The sequence below is a fragment of the Rhinatrema bivittatum genome, chromosome 7 (assembly GCF_901001135.1).
Source record: "Rhinatrema bivittatum chromosome 7, aRhiBiv1.1, whole genome shotgun sequence".
NCBI classification, from domain to species: Eukaryota; Metazoa; Chordata; class Amphibia; order Gymnophiona; family Rhinatrematidae; genus Rhinatrema; species Rhinatrema bivittatum.
This window is the reverse complement of record NC_042621.1, coordinates 54,748,234-54,769,940: the sequence shown is the minus strand read 5'-3', so window position 1 is coordinate 54,769,940 and position 21,707 is coordinate 54,748,234. Positions and strand designations below refer to the sequence as shown.

The following is a 21,707-nucleotide window of genomic DNA, read 5'->3' as shown; positions in this document are numbered from 1 at the left end:
TATCTGAGTTCAGCCTATCGCAGTGGTTCCCCACGGGGCCCCTCCCCGTGGGCAGAGTCATCTCCACTGTGACCAAGGGTCCACAATGCCACAAACACAACAGATTGCTAACTCCATGGACTCTGCTCAACTCGCAGCCCTGCAGGCCATCCCTGGCGTAGCCCAGTGGATCAATGAACAACAAAAGTCTTTGGAGAGCCTAGCTACTGCCTTCAATCAGTTACACGCTCAACTGAACTCTTCAGCTCCTCCTGTGAATGAATTGCTGTCACCAGTGGTAACCCTTAAGACCACTGTACCTTTATCTACACCTACCCGCTTTACGGGTGAAGCCAAGATGTGCAGAGAGTTTGTTAATCAATGCAGCATGCATTTTTCATTACAGCCTACCCTCTTTCCCACTGAAGCTTCAAAGACCACCTACATCCTGTCGTTCCTAGAAGGACGAGCCCTGGTCTGGGCTTCACCATTATGGGAGCATGAAGATCCTATCCTGAATAACCTACCAGGATTTCTAAGACTTTTTAAGTCTGTGTTTGATGACCTGGCTCGCCAGACCATCGCTGGATCTGCCTTGCTCAACCTTCAGCAAGGTAATGAGCCACTTACAGACTTTGCTATTGAATTTAAGACTCTAGCATCCGAACTACATTGGGATACTGGATGCTTACATGCCATATTCATGGAGGGTCTCAACTCTCGCGTAAAAGACGAATTAGTGGCTCGTGATTTGCCTGATACCCTTGATTCCCTGATGGAACTGGCGGGGAAAATTGACCGCTGTATCCGCAATCGTACTCAGGAGCTAAGAGTCCACAAAAGTCTACAGTGGGGGCCAACCGTCCTAAACCTATGCCTTGCATCCAGCTTACAGTCTGCACCCCTAGAGGAGGAAGAGCCTATACAACTAGGCCGAAGCCATTTGACCTCTAAGGAGAGACATTATCGCAAGCACATGGGGTTGTGCATGTACTGTGGCCAATTGGGTCATGCCGTCCAAACCTGTCCCATTTGTCTGGGAAACTGACAGTCCTGGGATCTGCAGGAGGACCTCTCCTGGGCCTCACCTTTCCTACTCCTCCATTATCATTACCAGTATTTCTGCTTTGTGGAGGTCTCGAATTTCAGACTCTTGCTCTCATTTACTCCGGTGCCGGAGGTAATTTTATTCTGAAGTGCTTGGTTGAACATCTACGGATTCCTACCACACCAATAGCTAAGCCTCTGCTATTGTCATCTATCCATGGATTACCACTTCCTGGAGAAGTTTCATTGACCACCCAGGCCATCGGCCTGCACACTGGAGTTCTACATTCAGAATCTGTTTCCTTTTTAGTATTGGAAAAAGCCATGCATCCGGTGGTATTGGGGCTGCCGTGGCTTCAAGACCATAAGCCACAATTTAATTGGGCTACCTTGGAACTGCCCCGGTGGGGACCAGACTGACATGGTCGGTGTCTTGCTGAAGTTTCATCGCTCATCTGCATGCCCACTATCCCATCATTATCTGGCTTACCTCCACAATACACCTCCTTCCAGGATGTTTTCTCAAAGCAAGCAGCTGATGTTCTTCCGCCATACAGAGAGTTCAACTGTGCCATAAATCTGAAGCCAGATTCAGAACCTCCCAAAGGAAGAGTTTACCCTCTTTCAGTAGCGGAGACTAAAGCTTGTCTACCAACATACAGGAAAATCTACAAAAGAGATTTATCAGACCTTCCAAATCACCTGGTGGTGCAAGCTTGTTTTTCATAGGGAAAAAGGATGGCACCTTATGTCCCTGCATCGATTACAGGGGTCTGAATGATATCACCATCAAGGTCAGGTACCCTGCCCTTAATATCAGCACTGTTTGATGGGCTCCAAGGAGCCAAAATATTCTCCAAATTATACCTAAAAGGAGCTTACAACTTGGTGCGTATTCGAGAAGGAGACGAATGGAAGACTGCTTTTAACATCTGTGATGGACACTTTGAATACCTTGTCATGCCCTTTGGTTTAAGTAACGCACCTGCAGTCTTTCAGAATATGATGAACAACATCTTACGGGACTTACTGTATCAATACATTAATATCTCGATGATATACTGATTTTTTTCTCAAGATCTGCAACATCATCAGGAGGATGTTAAAGTCCTAAGACGCCTGTGTGAGTACCACCTTTATGCAAAACTTGAGAAGTGCGAATTTCACAAAGAAGCTGTACCCTTCCTGGGATACATTGTTTCTAAGAGTGGTTTTCAAATGGACCCCAAGAAACGAGAGTATCCGGGATAGGCATCAACCCACAAGCCTGAAGGCATTGCAACGCTTCTTAGGATTCACCAATTACTACTGATCCTTTATTAAAAACTACTCATTGACAGTCCCTCTAACTGCTATGACCAAGAAAGGAACCAATCCTGCCAATTGGTCTCCAGAAGCCATCTCAGCCTTCCTGACACTTAAAGAGGCTTTTCAAAAGAAGCTGTGTCTTCGCCACCCTGACCCACACCATCCTTTCATCGTGGAGGTCGACGTATCCAACTTTGGTGTGGGGGCGGTTCTAAGTCAGTACAGCGAATCCAGTGTGCTCCATCTTTGCTTCTTCTTTTCTAGGCGATTCTCGCCTGCTGAGAGAAATTATGGGATAGGAGACAAGGAGCTTCTCGCAATCAAGCTGCCTTTTGAAGAGTGGCATCCTTGGCTAGAAGGCCCACAACACCAAATAGTGATATACACAGATCATAAGAATCTAGAGTACCTTCGTCATGCTCAATGACTCAACCACCGTCAAGCTTGATGGTCTCTGTTTTTCCAACAGATTTGACTTCCTTCTGAAGTACAGTCCAGAAGAGAACAACACTCGGGCTGATGCCCTATCACGATCCTTCTCGCCTCAGGATGTGCCGGATGAACCCCGTCATATCATCGATCCTGAAAGAGTGGTCCTCGCAGCTACCCACACGGTACCTGCCAGGAAGACTGTAGTGGCCAGACGTTTAAGAAACAAACTGTTGAAGTGGGCACATGATTCTGTCTGGCAGGCCATCCAGGACAGAGTCGTACCCTAGCTATGTTGCAAAGATACTATTGATGGCCAACCATGAAGAAGGACATACAATCGTACATGCCTTCCTGCACTGTCTGTGCCAAGCAAAAGCCACCACCCTGGCGTCCGTGTGGCCCATTACAGCCTCTACCATCACCGGATGAACCATGGACCCATATCGCTACCGATTTCCTAGTGGACCTGCCATCATCCAGCGGCAATAAAACCATATGGTTTACGGTCGACCTTTTCTCTAAAATGGCACATTTTGTAGCATTACCAGGATTACCCTCTGCTACTGAGTTAGCAATACTCTTCATTAAACACATCTTCCATCTTTATGGGATGCCTAAACATATCCTATCCAACAGGGGAGTGCAATTTACTGCAAAGTTTTGGAGAGCATTATGTCAAAAATTTGAGATCGCCCTGGACTTGACCTCTGCCTACCATCCTCAGTCTAATGGTCAGACTGAGAGGATGAATAGAACGCTAAAACAATTTCTACAATCTTACGTCAACTCGACAGAATGACTGGGCAGAATTTGCCATAAATTCACATCCTGCTTCTTCAACGGGTCTTCCCTTTTCCAGCTTGTCTACGGAAGACAACCATTACCTCCGCTGCCAATTCCATTGTCAGCCTCTCCTGCTGCCCAGCTACCGCAGCAGAATTATCTCAGATGAAGGAGCTTCTCCTCAAAGCAGGACAAAAAGCAAAGAGAACCTATGATGCTCATCATCAAAAGGCACCCCAGTTTCAAGATGGCCGCTGCTGCAGGACGCTGAGTCTCGCTGCTCTGTATCCTAATATTTCCTTGAAATTTCTTTATTTAAAATTTCTTTGACAATGCCTCATAAGAGGAAGGGAAAGGTCAGAGCCTATCCTCCTGACCTACCTGGCCCGACAGGGCAGCGGTTTATGACAGACTTCGCGATCCCAGGCACTTTGATGGGGGCTCTAAACGCCGCTGCGGAAGTCTCGAGAGGAGCGGAACTTTCGCCTGGCGAGATTACTCTGAGCCCACCTGACCCTCTGGGTCTGCTATGTAGCTCTCCCCTCGGTGCGGTCGGCGGGACTGAGATTGCCGATACAAGTTTGACCATGCAGACTCAGCGTGGAGGAACCACCGACACTACAGGAGCTGGGACAAGATTATCAGGACTATCTCTCCCGGGTGATGGACGAGAGACTTCAGAGAGGGGAAACCTCGAAATGGGAGTCGACTCTCCAGGAACATCGGGCATGAAGCTCCAACAGGAGGAGGTAGGAACTGATATTTTGGAGCCCTGGGAGTTTAAGAAACCAGCGGAAATAACATTAGAGTCCCTCTGGGATCTAATGATGGTAAATGCCAGGACCCTCAGAGAGTAATCTCTGCAGATGGGAAATATCGATAAAAGACTGGATTTGGTGGATAAAGAACAAAAAGGAAAATTCCATGAACAAGCTAATGTTGTTCAAGATATTTCTGTTAATTTAAAACAGGTTCAAGATTTAAATACCTCTCTTATGAAAGACCGAATTATATCTCAAAGAAGAATTGAATCAATTGAAAACTACCTGCAACATATGAATGTAAGAGTGGTGAACTTTCCTAAAGTAATGGGAGAACCTGCAATAGTGACTTTTAAAAGATACATGGTTGAGATACTAAAGATCCCTGTAGAATTGTTGCCTTCCTTAAAAAAAAAAGTTTTATTTTTACCAGCTAGAAGAGATGTTTCTCAATTACCTCTTGGGGATAATAGGGTTGACTTAGTAAACTTAACGGAGTATCTAGAAAACACAAATATGGAAGTTATAGAAAGGGCAGGTCTTTGTTTCCTTTTTCACCGAGCCAGAAAGGGCACAGATGATGAAAGCATATTTTCAAAATATCAATACTCCCTTTATGAGAGGTAGGGTCTATCCAGACCTTTCCAAGGCCACCCAACAGTGGAGGAAGATGTTTATAACAATGCGCCCCGAGGTATTGGCCAAAGGGGCAAGTTTCCTGTTAACGGTTTCCATGCAAATGTGTTATAATGTTTGCTGGTAATACATATATTTTTTTTATGCCCGATCAACTGAGACAGTTCCTGAAAGGGGGGACATAAGCCATGTATAAAGGGGGCATATAGTAAGTAGAGGCCTACACAGCAGCAAATTTAAGTGGTATAAATTTCCTTTGTTCTCCTTTGATTTTTTTCCTTGTTCCTCCTCCCCCCTTTTCCAATGAAATGCAGCTAAAATTAGGATTTCACATATATGTATTAGTAAATACATGTGGATGTATGTATAATATCTTTAAGATTTGAGTTTCTGTATTTCCTTACAAGTTTGTCTTGTTATATTGTTTGAAAATTAATAAAATATAAAAAAAAAAAAAAAAAAAAAGCACCCCAGTTTCAGCCTGGAGACAAGGTTTGGTTAAGCACCAAGTACCTTCGACTTAAGCTTCCTTCTGAAAGATTTGCACCTCGTTTTGTGGGACCCTTCTCCATCCTTTGGCTATTAGGAAATCTAACATACAGTCTCAAACTGCCTCCATCAATGAAGATACACAATGCATTTCATGTATCTCTATTAAAGCCAGTGATACTCTCCGAGATCTCCAGGAAAGACCCAGAGCCTACCAGCCTGGATACCGAAGATGACATTGAATATGCCGTAGACATCCTTGATGTACGTAAAAGAGGTAAGGCATGGGAGTATCTCATCTCATGGAAGAACTACAGCCCAGATGAAAACTCCTGGGAACCACTGGCCAATATTACAGACAAAGAGATGGTACATCAATTCCACCTGGCACATCCATGCAAGCCCAGACCACCTGGAAGAGGTCTTGGAGGGGGGCCCTTTGAAGGGGGGTACTGTTGCGTCTGTCGGTTGCAGATGGCTGCGACCACTCTGCCTTACCTCTTTTTCTCCTCTCTCACTCTCCTTGGGCAAGATGGCTGCCTCCGTGCTGAGGGTCTCGGCGTTTCCAAACTAGCTCCGCCATGCTCACTCCTGTGGCCTCCTAGGGTGCGAGCGCGCACATCTCTTACGCTCAAAAATACGTCATGGCGGGAACCTCGGGGGTGGCCCCACCACATGACTTCAGGACTTCCGGGTATAACAAGCCTCCACTTAGCAAGGACTTCCGGGTATAACAAGCCTCCACTTAGCAAGGACTTCGGTTTAGCTACTCTGATCGCTCTAAGCTGCACGCTTAGATGCCGCTATCACTCCAAGGGCCTCGCTCCTGTAGAAGCTCTAGACACCCGCTCCTCGGGGGTATCTCACTTCCAGCTACCCTTCGGGGTCCTCACTAACTAAGACAACTGCTTCTTGGGGGTCTTTCTCTCTCTCTACATTTCAGAATATCAGACTATTGGCTACGTGCTCCTCGAGGGCCTATCAGCCATTATATCCTGCACCATGGATCTTCAACCCCACTATTCTACCATCAGGAAGATGCCTTCATTCCATGAGTTCCTCTATGATCCGGTGCTCTAGCTTCACCCACCAGGCACGGCATTACCCGCACTGTGGGCTCCCGCCTATTATGAACATCTGGGTGAGAGTACACTTCTGAGCCTGTTGAACGTACAGGCACTTTGTGGATCAGTGCCTTACCTTCCTGCTTTTACCATCTATCTACATCTGTACAATAAAGCCTCTATCCATAGTGTGTCTGCTATCTGAGTTCAGCCTATCGCAGTGGTTCCCCACGTGGCCCCTCCCCATCGACAGAGTCATCTCCACTGCGACCAAGGGTCTACAATGCCACAAACACAACATCCTGGATCCAGGTAATCCCTCTCCCTCTAGGCTACCCATTTGGTTCTCTGTCTCTGCTTCCAGCATGTACTACTTACTTTTTCCTCCCAGTCTGTTTTAAACTGCAAGAGATGGGGTTCACCAGTGAGTCAACAGGTTTTTGTTTGTTTTTAAAGTGAATCACTCTAACCTCGCAAGGGTTTTAAGGTGAGGTTATATTCCACAACCTTTACCCCTTACAAGCATTCAGGCAAGCATTTATACTAGATATACAATAGTAGCAGTAAAACTTTGGTATGTTCTTAGAGATTGGAGGATTCTTTTTTTTAATTTATATTTTTATTGACTTTTAATAACAAATAGAAAAACGATACAGAGAGCATGAAACCGCATCTGACAGCATTAAACACAATAACATAATAGAAGATACTATGATCATCCATCCATAATAATAACTCCATATCCAGCAATTATCTCAGAAAAGCCTGTCCCTTCACCACCCCTCAAACCCCCTCCCTTCCATCATATGTCCCATGTTACCAGAGATATCACCAAATGTAAAACATTTATATTGCTGACAAATTATATGATACATCTATAAAAATGTTCACCCACAATAATTAATAATCTCAAGATCCCAAAAAATACCCAAGATCCCAAAACTCCGCTCCAAGCCCCCCCCCCCCCCCCACCCGGTCACCTTCTCAGATTTCTTCATAGTACCCATTTAATAGCAGTGAGTTTCTCCATAAGATGTTCTTTCTCAATACGCGAGCATACTTGTTCCATACTGGAGTGTATAAGTGATTTACAAAATTTAATTATTTCTCACCTAGCTACAATAATAATTTGCTCTATTAGTGACAAAAGTGGATTCTGCTTCCATATCTTAACATATGTAGCAGAAAAAATGTTGGATTTCTAGGTACCTTTATTCCCACTATCTTCCATATCAAATCTAGGATCCTATCCCAGTAGGGTATCACAAATGGGCACTCCCACCAAATATGAAAGTAAGATCCAATCTGCTCACATCCCTGAAACGTTTTTCATCAATCTGAGGAAATATTTTATGAAAGCGCTCTGGTGTTAAATGCCATCTATGTAAAACTTTGTACCTATTTACCATATGATAGGAAGATACAGAACTCTTACCAATTCGTAGAAAACAAGTATCCCATGCCACCTCTTCTAATTGCGTATTTAGATCTTTCCCAGGCTTTAATATACATCGGTGTCCTAGAAAGCTCCCCATTCAATATCCCATATAATTTAGAAATAATTCCAAATTTTATTTGCCTGATCACAATAGCTTTTGAATATTGTTTTACCTTGAAGAGATCACTAAGCACCTCTTTATGGTGCATGAAGTGTGATGTTGTACATAAGGAAAAATATTACTGGTGGATAATAAAGTTTTCTTGTAAAACTGCAAGAAGAATAACCCTCTTTCCATCCCATAACTGTTCCAATTTTCATAAACCCATCTCCTTCCACTTTTGAAAAGCTAAAGATGTATGCCCCAGGGTAAAATCTTTAGTACACTGAAATAAGGCCCTAAAGAGATACCTTCTATCACCTACCAGTAATGCTTCCATCTATCCCATACACTCAATGGGAATTGGGAAATATTTCAATGATAGGAGGTCTAACTTTAGATGGTGTTCACAGCAGTATTCCAAGAGATATCTCTTTCCCTAAATCTTCCAATTTAACACACCGTTTTGTCCCTATACTTGTATGCCACTCTGTCGCCACACAAAATTGAGAGGCATTATAATACCATTGTAATCTCTGTACTCCCAAACCACCCCCTAAGCCTAGGTTGATATAGAACTGGATACCCTTGGAGGCCTCTGTCTCCAGATAAATCTAAACAATTTCCATTACCATAGAGTCAAACTTGCCTCCGAGATTGCTATTGGAATAGCCTTGAACAGATAGCTATATCTGAGCAAAGGTTCACGTTAACCACCGCTATTCTCCCTATCCGTGACAAATTAAATTGATCCCAATGTTTTAGATTTTGTGAAATAGCTTTGTCCAGAGGAACATAGTTCTTCTGAAATAATTGATCCCTCGAAACCCCAGTCTGAATCCCCAAATAGTGAACTCTCTCTTTAGCCCACTTAAAGACAAAAGGCCGTTTTATATTCTCAACCATTTCGTTAGATAAATTTATATTTAGGGGTTCAAATTTATCTGCATTCATTTTAAATCTAGATACCTTACTGAAGTTTTCCATCTCAAGTGGCAATGACTTAAGAGTGTTAATTGGATCTGACAATGTAAACAAATTGTCATCCACAAAGACACGTGTCCTGTTTTACTTCTATTACTTTTATCACAGTAAAACATCTAGTTTTCTCTACTAAAGGCTCTGATAATACAGCAAAATGTAAAGGTGATAGAGGGCAGCCCTGTTCAGTTCTTCTGCATATGGGGAAACTCTTAGAATATTCACCATTAATTTTGATGCACATTGATGAATTCTTATTCAGTTTCCGCACCCAGATAAGAAAATTGCACCAACCCCATTTTATCCAGCACTCAAAAAAGGAAGGACCAATGAACTCCATCAAACGCCTTTTCGGCATCTACGGCCAACAAGACTGATGGAATATTATTCTTCTGTGCCCACTAAATCAGGTTCAACACTCTGCACACATTTTCAGAGGCCAACCTTTCAAGTACAAAGCCAGTCTGATCTGGATGAATCAAGAAAGGGGCTAAATGTAGAGCTATTATCTTTGCTAGAATTTTTAAGTCAGTATTTATTAAAGAGATAGGCCTATAGGACCCACATACGGGCCGATACAGTAAAGTCCGTGGGAGAGCGGGTGAACGCCCGCTCTCCTGGAGCACGCACAGGCCACTCTCCTGTGCGCGCGATTCTCTATTTAAATGAGGCCCGGCGGTAGGAGCAGGCAAAAGGAGGCGCTAGGGACACTAGTGTGTCCCTAGCGCCTCCTTTTGGACTGGCGCGGCGGCTGTCAGCAGGTTTGACAGCCGACGCTCAATTTTGCAGGCGTCAGTTCTCGAGCCCGCTGGCAGCCACGGGCTTGGAAATGGGACGCCGACAAAATTGAGCGTCTGGTTTTCGACCCGACAGCTGCGGGCCGACTTCAAATTTTTTTTTTTTTTTACTTTTTTACCCTTTGGGACCATCGACTTAATATTGCCATGCACAGAAAGTGCACAGAAAAGCAGTTTTTACTGCTTTTCTGTGCACTTTCCTGGTGCTCAAAGAAATTAACGCCTACCTTTGGGTAGGCGCTAATTTCTGAAAGTAAAATGTGCGGCTTGGCTGCCATTTTGCTTTGTGAATCACGCGGGAATACCTAATAGGGCCATCAACATGCATTTGCATGTTGTGGGCACTATTAGGTTCGGCGGATTGGACGCACGTTTTTGGCCCCTTACTGAATAAGGGGTAAGGGAAAACACGCGTCCAATGGCGGGTTAACAGTGCGCTCCATACTGTATCAGCCCAAAAGTGTGGCATCTCTACCAGGTTTTGAATTAAACTAGAGATTGCACTAGTACAGACTTCAATACTTTATAAAATTTCACCGTAAACCCATCTAGCCCTGGTGGTTTGCCCACCTTCAATTCCTTTATCACCTGTTCCACTTGCATTACGTTGATATCCCCATTAATAAATTCCAGACCCTTATTAGAAATCCAAGGCAAAAGGACCTTATCCAAATAGGTATCAATCTCATCTGTATAGACTAATGAGCTGCATAAAGTTCTTTATAGAACTGGTTAAAATGTTCAGAAATAATGTTGAGCATCACAGACCAGATTCCCTTGCCTATCCTTAATTTTAAAATATGATTTTGTATCATTTCCTTTTTCAATTCTCTGCTAAAAGCTTGATAGCTTTACATCCAAATTCATAATGCTCTTGTTTAACCAAATTCATCTGATGTGAAATAGCTTCCAGTTCCAAGCTATACAATGTAGATATTAAAGAAAACAGTCTACTAAGCACCGTTGGATCTAGCTATCTCTTGTGTCTCAATTCTAGCTGTGCCTCAATTCTAGCTGTGCTATCTGGCATTACAAGGACAAATGTGACTTTCCATTTTCCCGCTTAATGTAAGAGGCCCTAGAAATAAGTTTAACCTAACTTCATCCAGTAGTTGGGACACACAGTCCTTGTCACTCAACAAACTATCATTTAATCTCCAACAGTGCCTAGATTTCCTATTACTCGTATTTCCCAAGGTAATCCATATAGAGGCATGATCTGGCCTATATCAGCATTTAAAAGATAGTGAACTAATGATTTATCCACAAGAAATGAATCAAGTCTAATGTAAGATGAATTTGGCTGTGAGTAAAAGGAATAATTACACAATCCTGGATTTCTTAATCTCCATACATCCACTCATTTATCAGTCGTCTTAAACATAATCTGTGATGTTTTGATTTTAAATGTATCCCACCTGTATTATCCAAATAAGGACATAAAGTTAAATTAACCCCCCACCCCCCCAAAATCAGATGATCCTCCATCCATTCAGAAAGGACATTGGAAAGTAAGTTTAAAAAAAAACAACTCTCCTTGAGAAACACTGGGTTCATAAATATTGACCAAAGAATATCTTTCCATGGAGGTTAGTCTTTACCATTATATAGCACCCCTCTACATTTCTTATAACTGATCTAATATGAATAGCCAATTTTTTTTTTAAGTATTCCTACTCCCCCATATTTATGTTTAACAGTAGTGGAAGTTAAAAATTGGTGTGGGAAGAAACCAGATATTAGTAATCTTTTATGTTGTCTATGAAGATGAGTTTCTTGGCAAAATATTGTGTCTTCTGTCAGAGCTGCTTCCTGAAACAGCAATTTCCTTTTTTTGAAGTGAATTCAACCCTTGATATTCAGAGCTATTATTTTCATATCTGCCATAGCAGTGCTGTTCTTACAGGCTGCTTAGAACAGTATATCAACAAAAAATCCCTCCCCTTCCTGGTCATACAATATTCATCCATATGCAGTAGCAATATCCATAATATAATGATCAGCAATATTAATCCCCGGTATAATAAACCTGCCTTGTTCCCTCCCTTATTCCCCCTCCCCCACCCCCATTCCCTTAACACACCATACCACCATTGTGTGGAAATACCCTTACACAGGGGAAGTCGGCATCCAACTAAAAATCCCCCACCCAACCACCTCAAAATATCCCGCTAATATATAACAAATACAAAACATATCCTCTTATCAATCTCTCTTGTTGATATCTATATTTCACCAGCAAAAACCCTCAAACATAATTACTAGAATTTGCTCCTTAAGGCTCTGAATTCCTCCCATAAAGAGAACAGCATTATATTGAAACTGCGCAACCAAATCATAAAATATGTAAGGTAATTATTAAGTCCCTCTTAAAGTCTCAGTTCAATGCATCTTTGGAAGAGAAGGAGCCCCCCGACTACCTCCTTAACTGCTTCCCTCCTTTTGCGACATGTTACCAATTCACAAGGCCTTCCCTGGAATGCGTAGATAAGACTCTTGCTTTGACTGGACTTCCGTGAAACTGTATCCAAATTCACCAGCGCCAACCTAGCTTCCTCTGGTGTGCTGGCTCACAATGATTTCCCATCAATGATAAATGAAAGTCCAAAGGGAAACAGCAGCAATATTTTATGTTTTTCTTTGCAAAATGGCCGCTATAACCTTGAATTACCTTTGCTTTCTTCTTGTTATAGGGGACAGATCCTGATACACTTCAATCTTATGATCTTTCCACAATATTCATCCCATCCTTGTGGCATTCTTAAAGATCTATTCCTTCAAGGAAAACTTGTGGAAACAGTTATATCATGTGGAAAATTGCCCCACAGCTGCCCCAAGCAATCGATACACTCTCTAAAGCTCAATTCGGGGAAGCACTGCCATCTCCTCATCTTGGCCTAATATTAATGTACATATACTGTGTTTGTGGCTACAGTCACCAAATTCTGGCCTCTCCAATATGTCACAAAATTGTAAGTTTACTCACCTGGATCTGTCATCCTGATGTTCATTTCAGTCACTTTAACTCTTTTCTTTCTTTCCAAGCCAAGGATCTCAGACTTACATTTTGATAGGGTTTAATCATGACCATCTAAGCATGTCTCGTCTTCTTCCACTCTATTTCCCAGATCATTGATATCTCTCCGGAGGTCAGCACTGTTTTCAGAATTTCTTTCTTAATGCCGAGCATACCTTGTATCAATTCTCAGAACCATTGTTGGAAATCCATCTTCATAGGAGTTCCTGTGTCTGTAGTCAAAAGTGCATCATTACTGCCTTCCAAGCCAACATCTGTTTGTTTCCTCCAAGTCTCTCTTCTCTGCTAGGCCCCGTCGACTCGACCATCGCATTAATAAAAGAAAAATGCTGCAAATTCACTTTCTTCTTTCTCGTGGACATCACAGAGTAAAGGGAATTCTAAGATATCAAGATTATTACTTCCGGCTGTTTTTGCCTACTAAAAATAAGGATGTTAATCAATTACAGTGGGAGTTGAGTTTCCAGGCAGCCGTCAGCCGGGATGATGTCTCTTCCCCCTCAAGATTGGAGGATTCTAAGTAATTTAGTGAGTCTGTTTATGTTACACTAATTGTTTTTATGCAAATTGATTTATGGGTGGTTTTTTGGAGCATGCTGGTAATAAGTTTTTTTTTTAATGTTTAAATTTTTTTATTGAAGAAAATAACATACAGACATTGCTATGCAGCATGTGGTAACCCTTACGCCACGCTGGTAATAAGTTTTTAAAATAGATTCCTGATTATTCAGAGCAGTGGGGGATTTTATACATCTGAAACTTCAGTCATCTGTTCTGATTGCATGGATGTTGAAAGCAAACTAACTCATTTCAGAAGGCAATTGTAGAGAAAATTTAAGGTTCTCCTTGCATCTAGAAAATGCTTGACAAGAAGATCTTATAACTTCAAATGGAAAAGATTTACTATCTGGTGCACTGGTCTTCAACAATATATATCCTGTTCCTCTGTTACTTCAAGCCTATTTAATTTCTTCAACTCTGACTTTAAATATAAGCTGCATGCTTCAGAAATAATAGCACATACAACAAGGATTTCCATGCATCCCTCAGCTTGGGAGTCTTCACTTGTGTGGCTGATCTTTGTCATATTTGTCCACGGAGAAAGCAAAGTTGCTCACCTGTAAGAGGTGTTCTCTGTAGACGGCACCAATCTCACCTTCCTCCCCTTGAAGGTCAGTATGCTATAAAGACTGAAGAAACTTGTGCAGCAGAAGTTTTTTCTGAGTTCTGAGAGCTTTTCCGCCTAATCTCTGTCAAATGACGTCACCTCATTTGTGTGGCTGATTTATCCTGCTTTCTACGGAGAACCACTTTTACAGGTAGAGCAACTTTCACGTGTCTATCTTTCTCAATCTGTATTATTCAAATACTGTTTCTTTTAGTTTGTTAGTTTTGATTTACATGTTTTGAAAATTTGCTTTACTGTACATTTGTATATTTCATTTTCAGATCATTCCGCTTCACATTGTGAATGCAGCAAATTATTATGGTCGCATAATAGCCAAAGATGATCTTTATGGTAGTCTTGCTACAGAAATGGGCGATTTCTATCAGAAAGCTTGCAACAGAGTATCTGTTGAAAAGGTAGAAGAACTTGCTTTGTATGGCTTACATGAAGGAGCTCTTTATTACAGGTAAAAAAAAAAAAGTAATTAGAAAATATCACTGTTTTACCTAAATGGTTTGTTTTTCTCTACTTCTTTAGCTATAACTAAATGCAAAGTATCTCATAATTGGATGGTGAAAGACATTGGGAATAGTCTCTCTAAACTATTTACACTCTAATATTTTATGTTTGGATGGATTACAGCAAAATTGAATTTGTATGTTGAGGACACTATCTTGTTATCTTTAATACAAAGATATGTGTAACACTGCAATATCAATTCATGAAAAAGATGATATAGCAACAGGCACTCATGTCCTTTAAAGAATCTGAATAGCCAAATGCCAGAGTATTTGAACTTTTGAATAGTTACAGGTCCTGCTAATCTGTTTACACTAAATGGGTTAAAAATGCTAGGCTTCCAGTGTTGTGCCTTACAACTGGTTTTGCCATGAAATAATCAATGAAAAAGTAATTTTAAAATGTGTTAAACTTTTAAGACTAAACATCTTCAATGCTGTTTTATTGAGGGTAGTTTAGTGATTGGGCAGCCTGAAGGAAGTTGATAGCACTGGTCCCAGTCTTGGTGACAACAGCAGGCAGCGAAAGTGGGGACTGAGCAGTGTATGCTTACAGGCCACACCTTCCACACAGAAGCTAGGAGGAGGCTGGACCTATGAGCATGTGCTAGCTCAGTCCTCCGTATTACTTTCTGACCCTTCTGAGCCCAACACTGGTAGCTTCTGCGCAATTTGAGATCAAAGAGTTCTGGAGGATGGGGTGCACAGAGGTGTAATGGGGCAAAGAGGTCTTCCAGGCCGTGAATTAGTTATCTCCTTTTCCTCTGCTTTTTACAAAGGTTCCAATACAGTGACACGATATATATATTTTTCAAAATTCAGTTGGATATAATGAATTAAAAGATTTCATATTATGACACTCCTTATTCCAAGCCAGTAGAGATAGGAAATATAATTTGAATACCTTCAAAGTATCAATGCGCAGGAGCGTATGCCTTTTTCAATGAAAAAGAAACTCTGAAATGAAGGGTGAAAGTGGGGTAGACAGGAGTAATCTAAAGAAGTACTCCTTTATTTAATTTAATTAAATTCTTTTAATATACCGATGCTCAAGATGAAGGTCTTATCGTACCGGTTTACAGCGTAACCAGGGGTAACCAATTAAATAGAAGATAGTTACAATGAACAGGGATTTACAGTACGGGAGAATTAAGAGCAAAAGATATTAGATTAAACATAACATAATTCTAACAAGATAAATGTAGCTGTTCCATGTATCCACCACCCTTTCCTTTTACGGAAAGGGTGGTGGATACATGGAACAGCTTCCCAGTGGAGGTGATAGAGATAAGGACAGTATCTGATTTCAAGATGATATGAACAAGAACAGGAGATCTCCAAGAGAGGGGTAGGCATTGTAGAGTTGAACAGTTGATGTGGATGGGCACACAAAATAGGCCTTATGATATTTTTCTGTTGTCATATTTCTGTGTTTCAATATTGATATTTTTTTCATATGTGCTATGTTGTTCAACTACACCAGCTCTTCTGTTTTAGACTGAAACCAATGCAAGATCTCATATCACATGCAATTTGACACATTCTGATCCAATAGTCCTAAAAGCTCCTTTCTCCAGTAGAGTGAGACCTACATTTTTATTTCTTGCTGAGAATGATTTATTTTCTTTACCTAAGTACCAGCTCTTCTTGCTTCCAGCTTTGCTCACATCAGTCCTACTGCTAACAACCTTGCCTGCAGAAATTATTTTACTCTGTGAATAATTAAACTCTAGAATTTGTTGCCAGAGGATGTAGTAAAAGTTGTTGCTGTAGCTAGGTGTAAAAAAGGTTTGGACGAGTTTCTGGAAGAAAAGTCCATAAACCATTATTAAGGATGACTTGGTGAAAGATGCTACTTATCACTGGGACAAGCAGAATGAAATCTATCGACTTTTTGAGATCCTGCCAGGTACTAGTGACCTGGAAACAGAATACTGGGCTTGGTGGACATTTGATCTGACCTAGTATGGCAAATCTTATGTTCTTATGCAGAATTGTAAGCATGCCAGTTTTCCCTGCTGCAATATCAGAAGTTTTTATTGTGGGAGACTGAAATCTCCCACTGTATTGCATTACATCCAGATGTTCTAAGAAATTTTAAGTTTAGAAGATTGGGGTCTCCTGATTTCATTTAACCTCTTGCAACTTTTTACTTGAACCTAGTCTTGAATACTATGATTGAGCCAGTCTTTGAGTCATTGGCTTTGTCTTAGTTATACATTTTATACATAAATATAAAAATGTTAGCCATTTGCTTGGCAAGAAAAGCATGTAAACTGCCTAAGCATTATTTGGATAGATCCAATGATTTTCATTGTCTGATCAGCTATTTGTTCTGTTTTGAATTAGTAAGAGAGGATTACTTGCACCTTCCTTTGTCAGCTGTAAGTCTGACGTTTAGTGAGGGATTCAAAGAGTCACTCCAGAGGCAAGTGATCCGGGCTGTATTGTAATATATACCCATTGTTGTACAGCTTTAGTATGTTCTGCTGTCTTCAGTGTTGGCTGAATAATTCATAATGGGAATTTTGACTTACTTCAGTCACTTCCTTTTATGTTCTCTACAGCAGTCTGGTTTGAACCGTCCCTGGTCAGGTTAACTGTCCCTATTCAGATTAATCTAAGTTTTTCCAATGTTTGCAGGGTTAATATGGTTGCCTAGTATGTTTGCTTTGTGATTAACATAAGAAGTTGACATACTGGGTCAGATCAAGGGTCCATCAAGCCCAGCATCCTGTTTCCAACAGTTGCTAATCCAGGCTACAAGTTCCTGACAAGTACCAAAACCCTACGTAAATCCCATGCTACTGATGCTAGTAATAGCAGTGGCTATTCTCTAAGACAACTTGATTAATAGCAGTTAATGTACTTCTCCTCCAAGAACGTATCCAAACCTTTTTTAAAACCCAGCTATACTAACTGCACTAACCATATCCTCTGGCAACAAATTCCAGAGTTTAATTGTGCGTTGAGTAAAAAATAACTTTCTCCAATTAGTTTTAAATGTGCTACTTGCTAACTTTGTGGAGTGTTCCCTAGTCCTTCTGTTATCCGAAAGAGTAAATAACCAATTCACATTTACCCATTCTAGACCTCTCATGATTTTAAAGACCTCTATCATACCCTCCCTCAGTTGTCTTTTCTCCAAGCTGAACAGCCCTAACCTCTTTAGTCTTTCCTTTATAGGGGAACTATAAGGAATCCTTTATCATTTTGGTCATCCTTCTCTGTATCTTCTCCATCATAACTATATCTTTTTTTGAGATGCGGAGACCAGAATTGTACACAGTACTCGAGGTGCAGTCTCACTATGGAGCGATACAGAGGCATTATAACATTTTCCGTTTTATTTACCATTCCCTTTCTAATAATTCCCAACGTTCTGTTTGTTTTCTTGACTGCCGGAGCACACTGAACCAATAATTTTAATGTATTACCCACTATGACGCCTAGATCTTTTTCCTGGTTGGTAGCTCCTAATATGGAACCTAACATTGTGTTACTTCTGCATGGGTTATTTTTCCCTATATGCAACACCTTGCACTTATTCACATTAAATTTCATCTGCCATTTGGATGCCCAATCTTCCAGTCTTGCAATTTATCACAATATGCTTGAGATGTAACTTTGGAAGTTGCTTGCCTGGGGTAAAAGGTGAAGCTTATGGTTGTATGAGGTGAGAAAGGAGTGGTAGATGTAAACATGTAAAATGAGTGAAGCTCATTCAAAAATTGGAAGAAGGATCCAACAGAAGAAAATAGGATAATGCGTAAGCGTTGGCAAGTTAAATGTAAGACATTGTAAGACAGGCTAAGAGAGAATTTGAAAAGAAGTTGGCCGTAGAGGCAAAAACTCACAGTAAAAACTTTTTAAAATATATCCGAAGCAGAAAGCCTGTGAGGGAGTCAGTTGGACCGTTAGATGATCAAGGGATTAAAGGGGCACTTAGAGAAGATAAGGCCATCGCGGAAAGATTAAATGATTTATTTGCTTCGGTGTTTACTGAAGAGGATGTTGGGGAGGTACCCGTACTGGAGAATGTTTTCATGGGTAATGATTCAGATGGACTGAACCAAATCATGGTGAACCTAGAAGATGTGGTAGGCCTGATTGACAAACTGAAGAGTAGTAAATCACCTGGACCGGATGGTATATACCCCAGAGTTCTGAAGGAACTAAAAAATGAAATTTCAGACCTGTTAGTAAAAATTTGTAACCTATCATTAACATCATCCATTGTACCTGAAGGCTGGAGGATAGCTAATGTAACCCCAATATTTAAAAAGGACTCCAGGGGCGATCCGGGAAACTACAGACCGGTTAGCCTGACTTCAATGCCAGGAAAAATAGTGGAAAGTGTTCTAAACATCAAAATCACAGAACATATACAAAGACATGGTTTAATGGAACAAAGTCAGCATGGCTTTACCCAAGGCAAGTCTTGCCTCACAAATCTGCTTCACTTTTTTGAAGGAGTTAATAAACATGTGGATAAAGGTGAACCGGTAGATGTAGTGGACTTGGATTTTCAGAAGGCATTTGATAAAGTTCCTTATGAGAGGCTTCTAGGAAAAGTAAAAAGTCATGGGATAGGTGGTGATGTCCTCTCGTGCATTACAAACTGGCTAAAAGACAGGAAACAGAGAGTAGGATCAAATGAACAATTTTATCAGTGGAAAGGAGTGGGCAGTAGAGTGCCTCAGGGATCTGTATTGAGACCCTTACTTTTCAATATATTTATAAATGGTCTGGAAAGAAATACGACGAGTGAGATAATCAAATTTGCAGATGATACAAAATTGTTCAGAGTAGTTAAATCACGAGCAGATTGTGATAAATTGCAGGAAGACCTTGTGAGACTGGAAAATTGGGCATCGAAATGGCAGATGAAATTTAATGTGGATAAGTGCAAGGTGATGCATATAGGGACAAATAACCCATGCTATAGTTACACAATATTAGGTTCCATATTAGGAATTACCACCCAAGAAAGAGATCTAGGCGTCATAGTGGATAACACATTAAAATCGTCGGTTCAGTGTGCTGCGGCAGTCAAGAAAGCAAACAGAATGTTGGGAATTATTAGAAAGGGAATGGTGAATAAAACGGAAAATGTCATAATGTCTCTGTATCGCTCCATGGTGAGACCGCACCTTGAATACTGTGTACAATTCTGGTCAGCGCATATCAAAAAAGATTATAATTGCGATGGAGAAGGTACAGAGAAGGGCTACCAAAATGATAAGGGGAATGGAACAGCTCCCCTATGAGGAAAGACTAAAGAGGTTAGGACTTTTAGCTTGGAGAAGAGACAGCTGAGGGGGGGATATGATAGAGGTATTTAAAATCATGAGAGGTCTAGAACGGGTAGATGTGAATTGGTTATTTACTATTTCAGATAATAGAAAGACTAGGGGGGCATTCCATGAAGTTAGCATGGAGCACATTTAAAACTAATCGGAGAAAGTTCTTTTTCACTCAACGCACAATTAAACTCTGGAATTTGTTGCCAGAGGATGTGGTTAGTGCAGTTAGTATAGCTGTGTTTAAAAAAGGACTGGATAAGTTCTTGGAGGAGAAGTCCATTACCTGCTTTTAATTAAGTTGACTTAGAAAATAGCCACTGCTATTAAAAGCAACAGTAACATGGAATAGACTTAGTTTTTGGGTACTTGCCAGGTTCTTATGGCCTGGATTGGCCACTGTTGGAAACAGGATGCTGGGCTTGATGGACCCTTGGTCTGACCCAGTATGGCATGTTCTTATGCCCTTGGTCTCAGTTTAAAAAGGGAGAGTTAAACCCTGCTATGGTGAGGTAAGATGATAGGAATTGATCCATCCAAGCCAAAATTCCTGTATCTTTGAATTCTGAAAGTCTGCTGCTAAAACTAGAAATTGTGTAATGAGTACAGACAAGCTTATTGATATTTGTTTTAATTGGTACAAAAATGTTACTTAGTTCTACAAGGGAAAAATGAGATTGATATTTAGTCTGTGACATCTACTTTTAAGTAGTACAGAACTATTCACTTTTTTCTAGGGTTCAAGTCTTGAAGGTTTTACAAAAAGAAGATTGTCTTTTCTACAGTGTTAATGTTAGTTACATAGATGAAGGCAGAACTGGTGAAATCCGAGGTCACCAGCTTCTTGAATTACCTTCAAGATTTCAACATTTGCCACCTCAAGCTGTAGAATTTATTGTTGCTAGGGTGAAACCAATAGATAACGAAACTTCGTGGAATCCAAAGGTAAATTGCATTTCTTTATCTTATTTGTTGTTTTGCTTGTAGTTCAGTAACTTTGTTGCTTATTGATGAAATACTAGTAGCATGGTGGAATAAGGTTATTTCAGAAATTTAAAGCCTCCTTGTTTTCTTTATTTCAGTATTTAGCTGATAACTTTATCCAGGGCAACCTACAGAAACCAAATAGTCCACAAAATAAATAGTAACATTTGTAAATGTGAGGTGGTGGGAGGAGCAATATTATCGATTTATTTGAAAGTGAGATTTAAAAAGTGTGATTATAATTTACATTTGGGGTAATTTTCAAAGCATTCAAAGTCTGTGGGTAGTTTTTATCCCTAGACTTTACACTAATTTTCAAATGAAAGTATGTGCATGCTTTCACTTTGGAAATTACCCATACACATTTACACCTGGATAATCTTTCTGGCGAAATTTACACACATACTTTGTAAAATTAAAAATATGTGCTCAACTCGCAACTCCTGCCAGGCTGTCCTCAGGAAAGCCTCTCTGGTATTTGAGTAAAAATACAGACATGCAGGATGTACATGCTTTTTTTACCTGCATATTGGGCAGGCAATTTTATAAAAGCCCATTGCCATAGTAAAGCATTGCTTCTCCAGCATAAATGTCTTTTAAAATTGCCCTCTTAAAGACAGACAAGCAACGTGAAGACTGCAGTGGAGTGGAGGAGTAGTCTAGTGGTTAGAGCAGTGGGCTACGAACCAGGAGACCAGGGTTCGAGTCCCACTGTCTCTTGCCTTGTGACCTTGGGCAAGTCACTTTACCCTCCATTGCCTCAGGTACAAACTTACAGGTCGATACAGTTATGCCGCGTTAGAGTGCGGCAGTGCCAGGCGCACCCTCGTTCCCCGCACGCACAGTTCTCTTCACCTAACGCTCGATACTCTCTTCAAATTG

At 40.9% G+C, this 21,707-nt stretch overlaps 1 protein-coding gene across 6 annotated transcripts in view; it reads left to right on the top strand.

The window, feature by feature from the left end:
• Positions 1–21,707, top strand: part of TDRD12 (tudor domain containing 12) — a 387,684-nt gene that overhangs the window by 307,661 nt on the left and 58,316 nt on the right. For all 6 annotated transcript variants that reach the window (XM_029608411.1, XM_029608406.1, XM_029608409.1 and 3 more), the window contains 2 exons: positions 14,302–14,486; positions 20,579–20,786. In XM_029608411.1, coding sequence (XP_029464271.1) covers positions 14,302–14,486; positions 20,579–20,786 — 393 coding nt within the window. The remainder of the gene's footprint in view (positions 1–14,301; positions 14,487–20,578; positions 20,787–21,707) is intronic.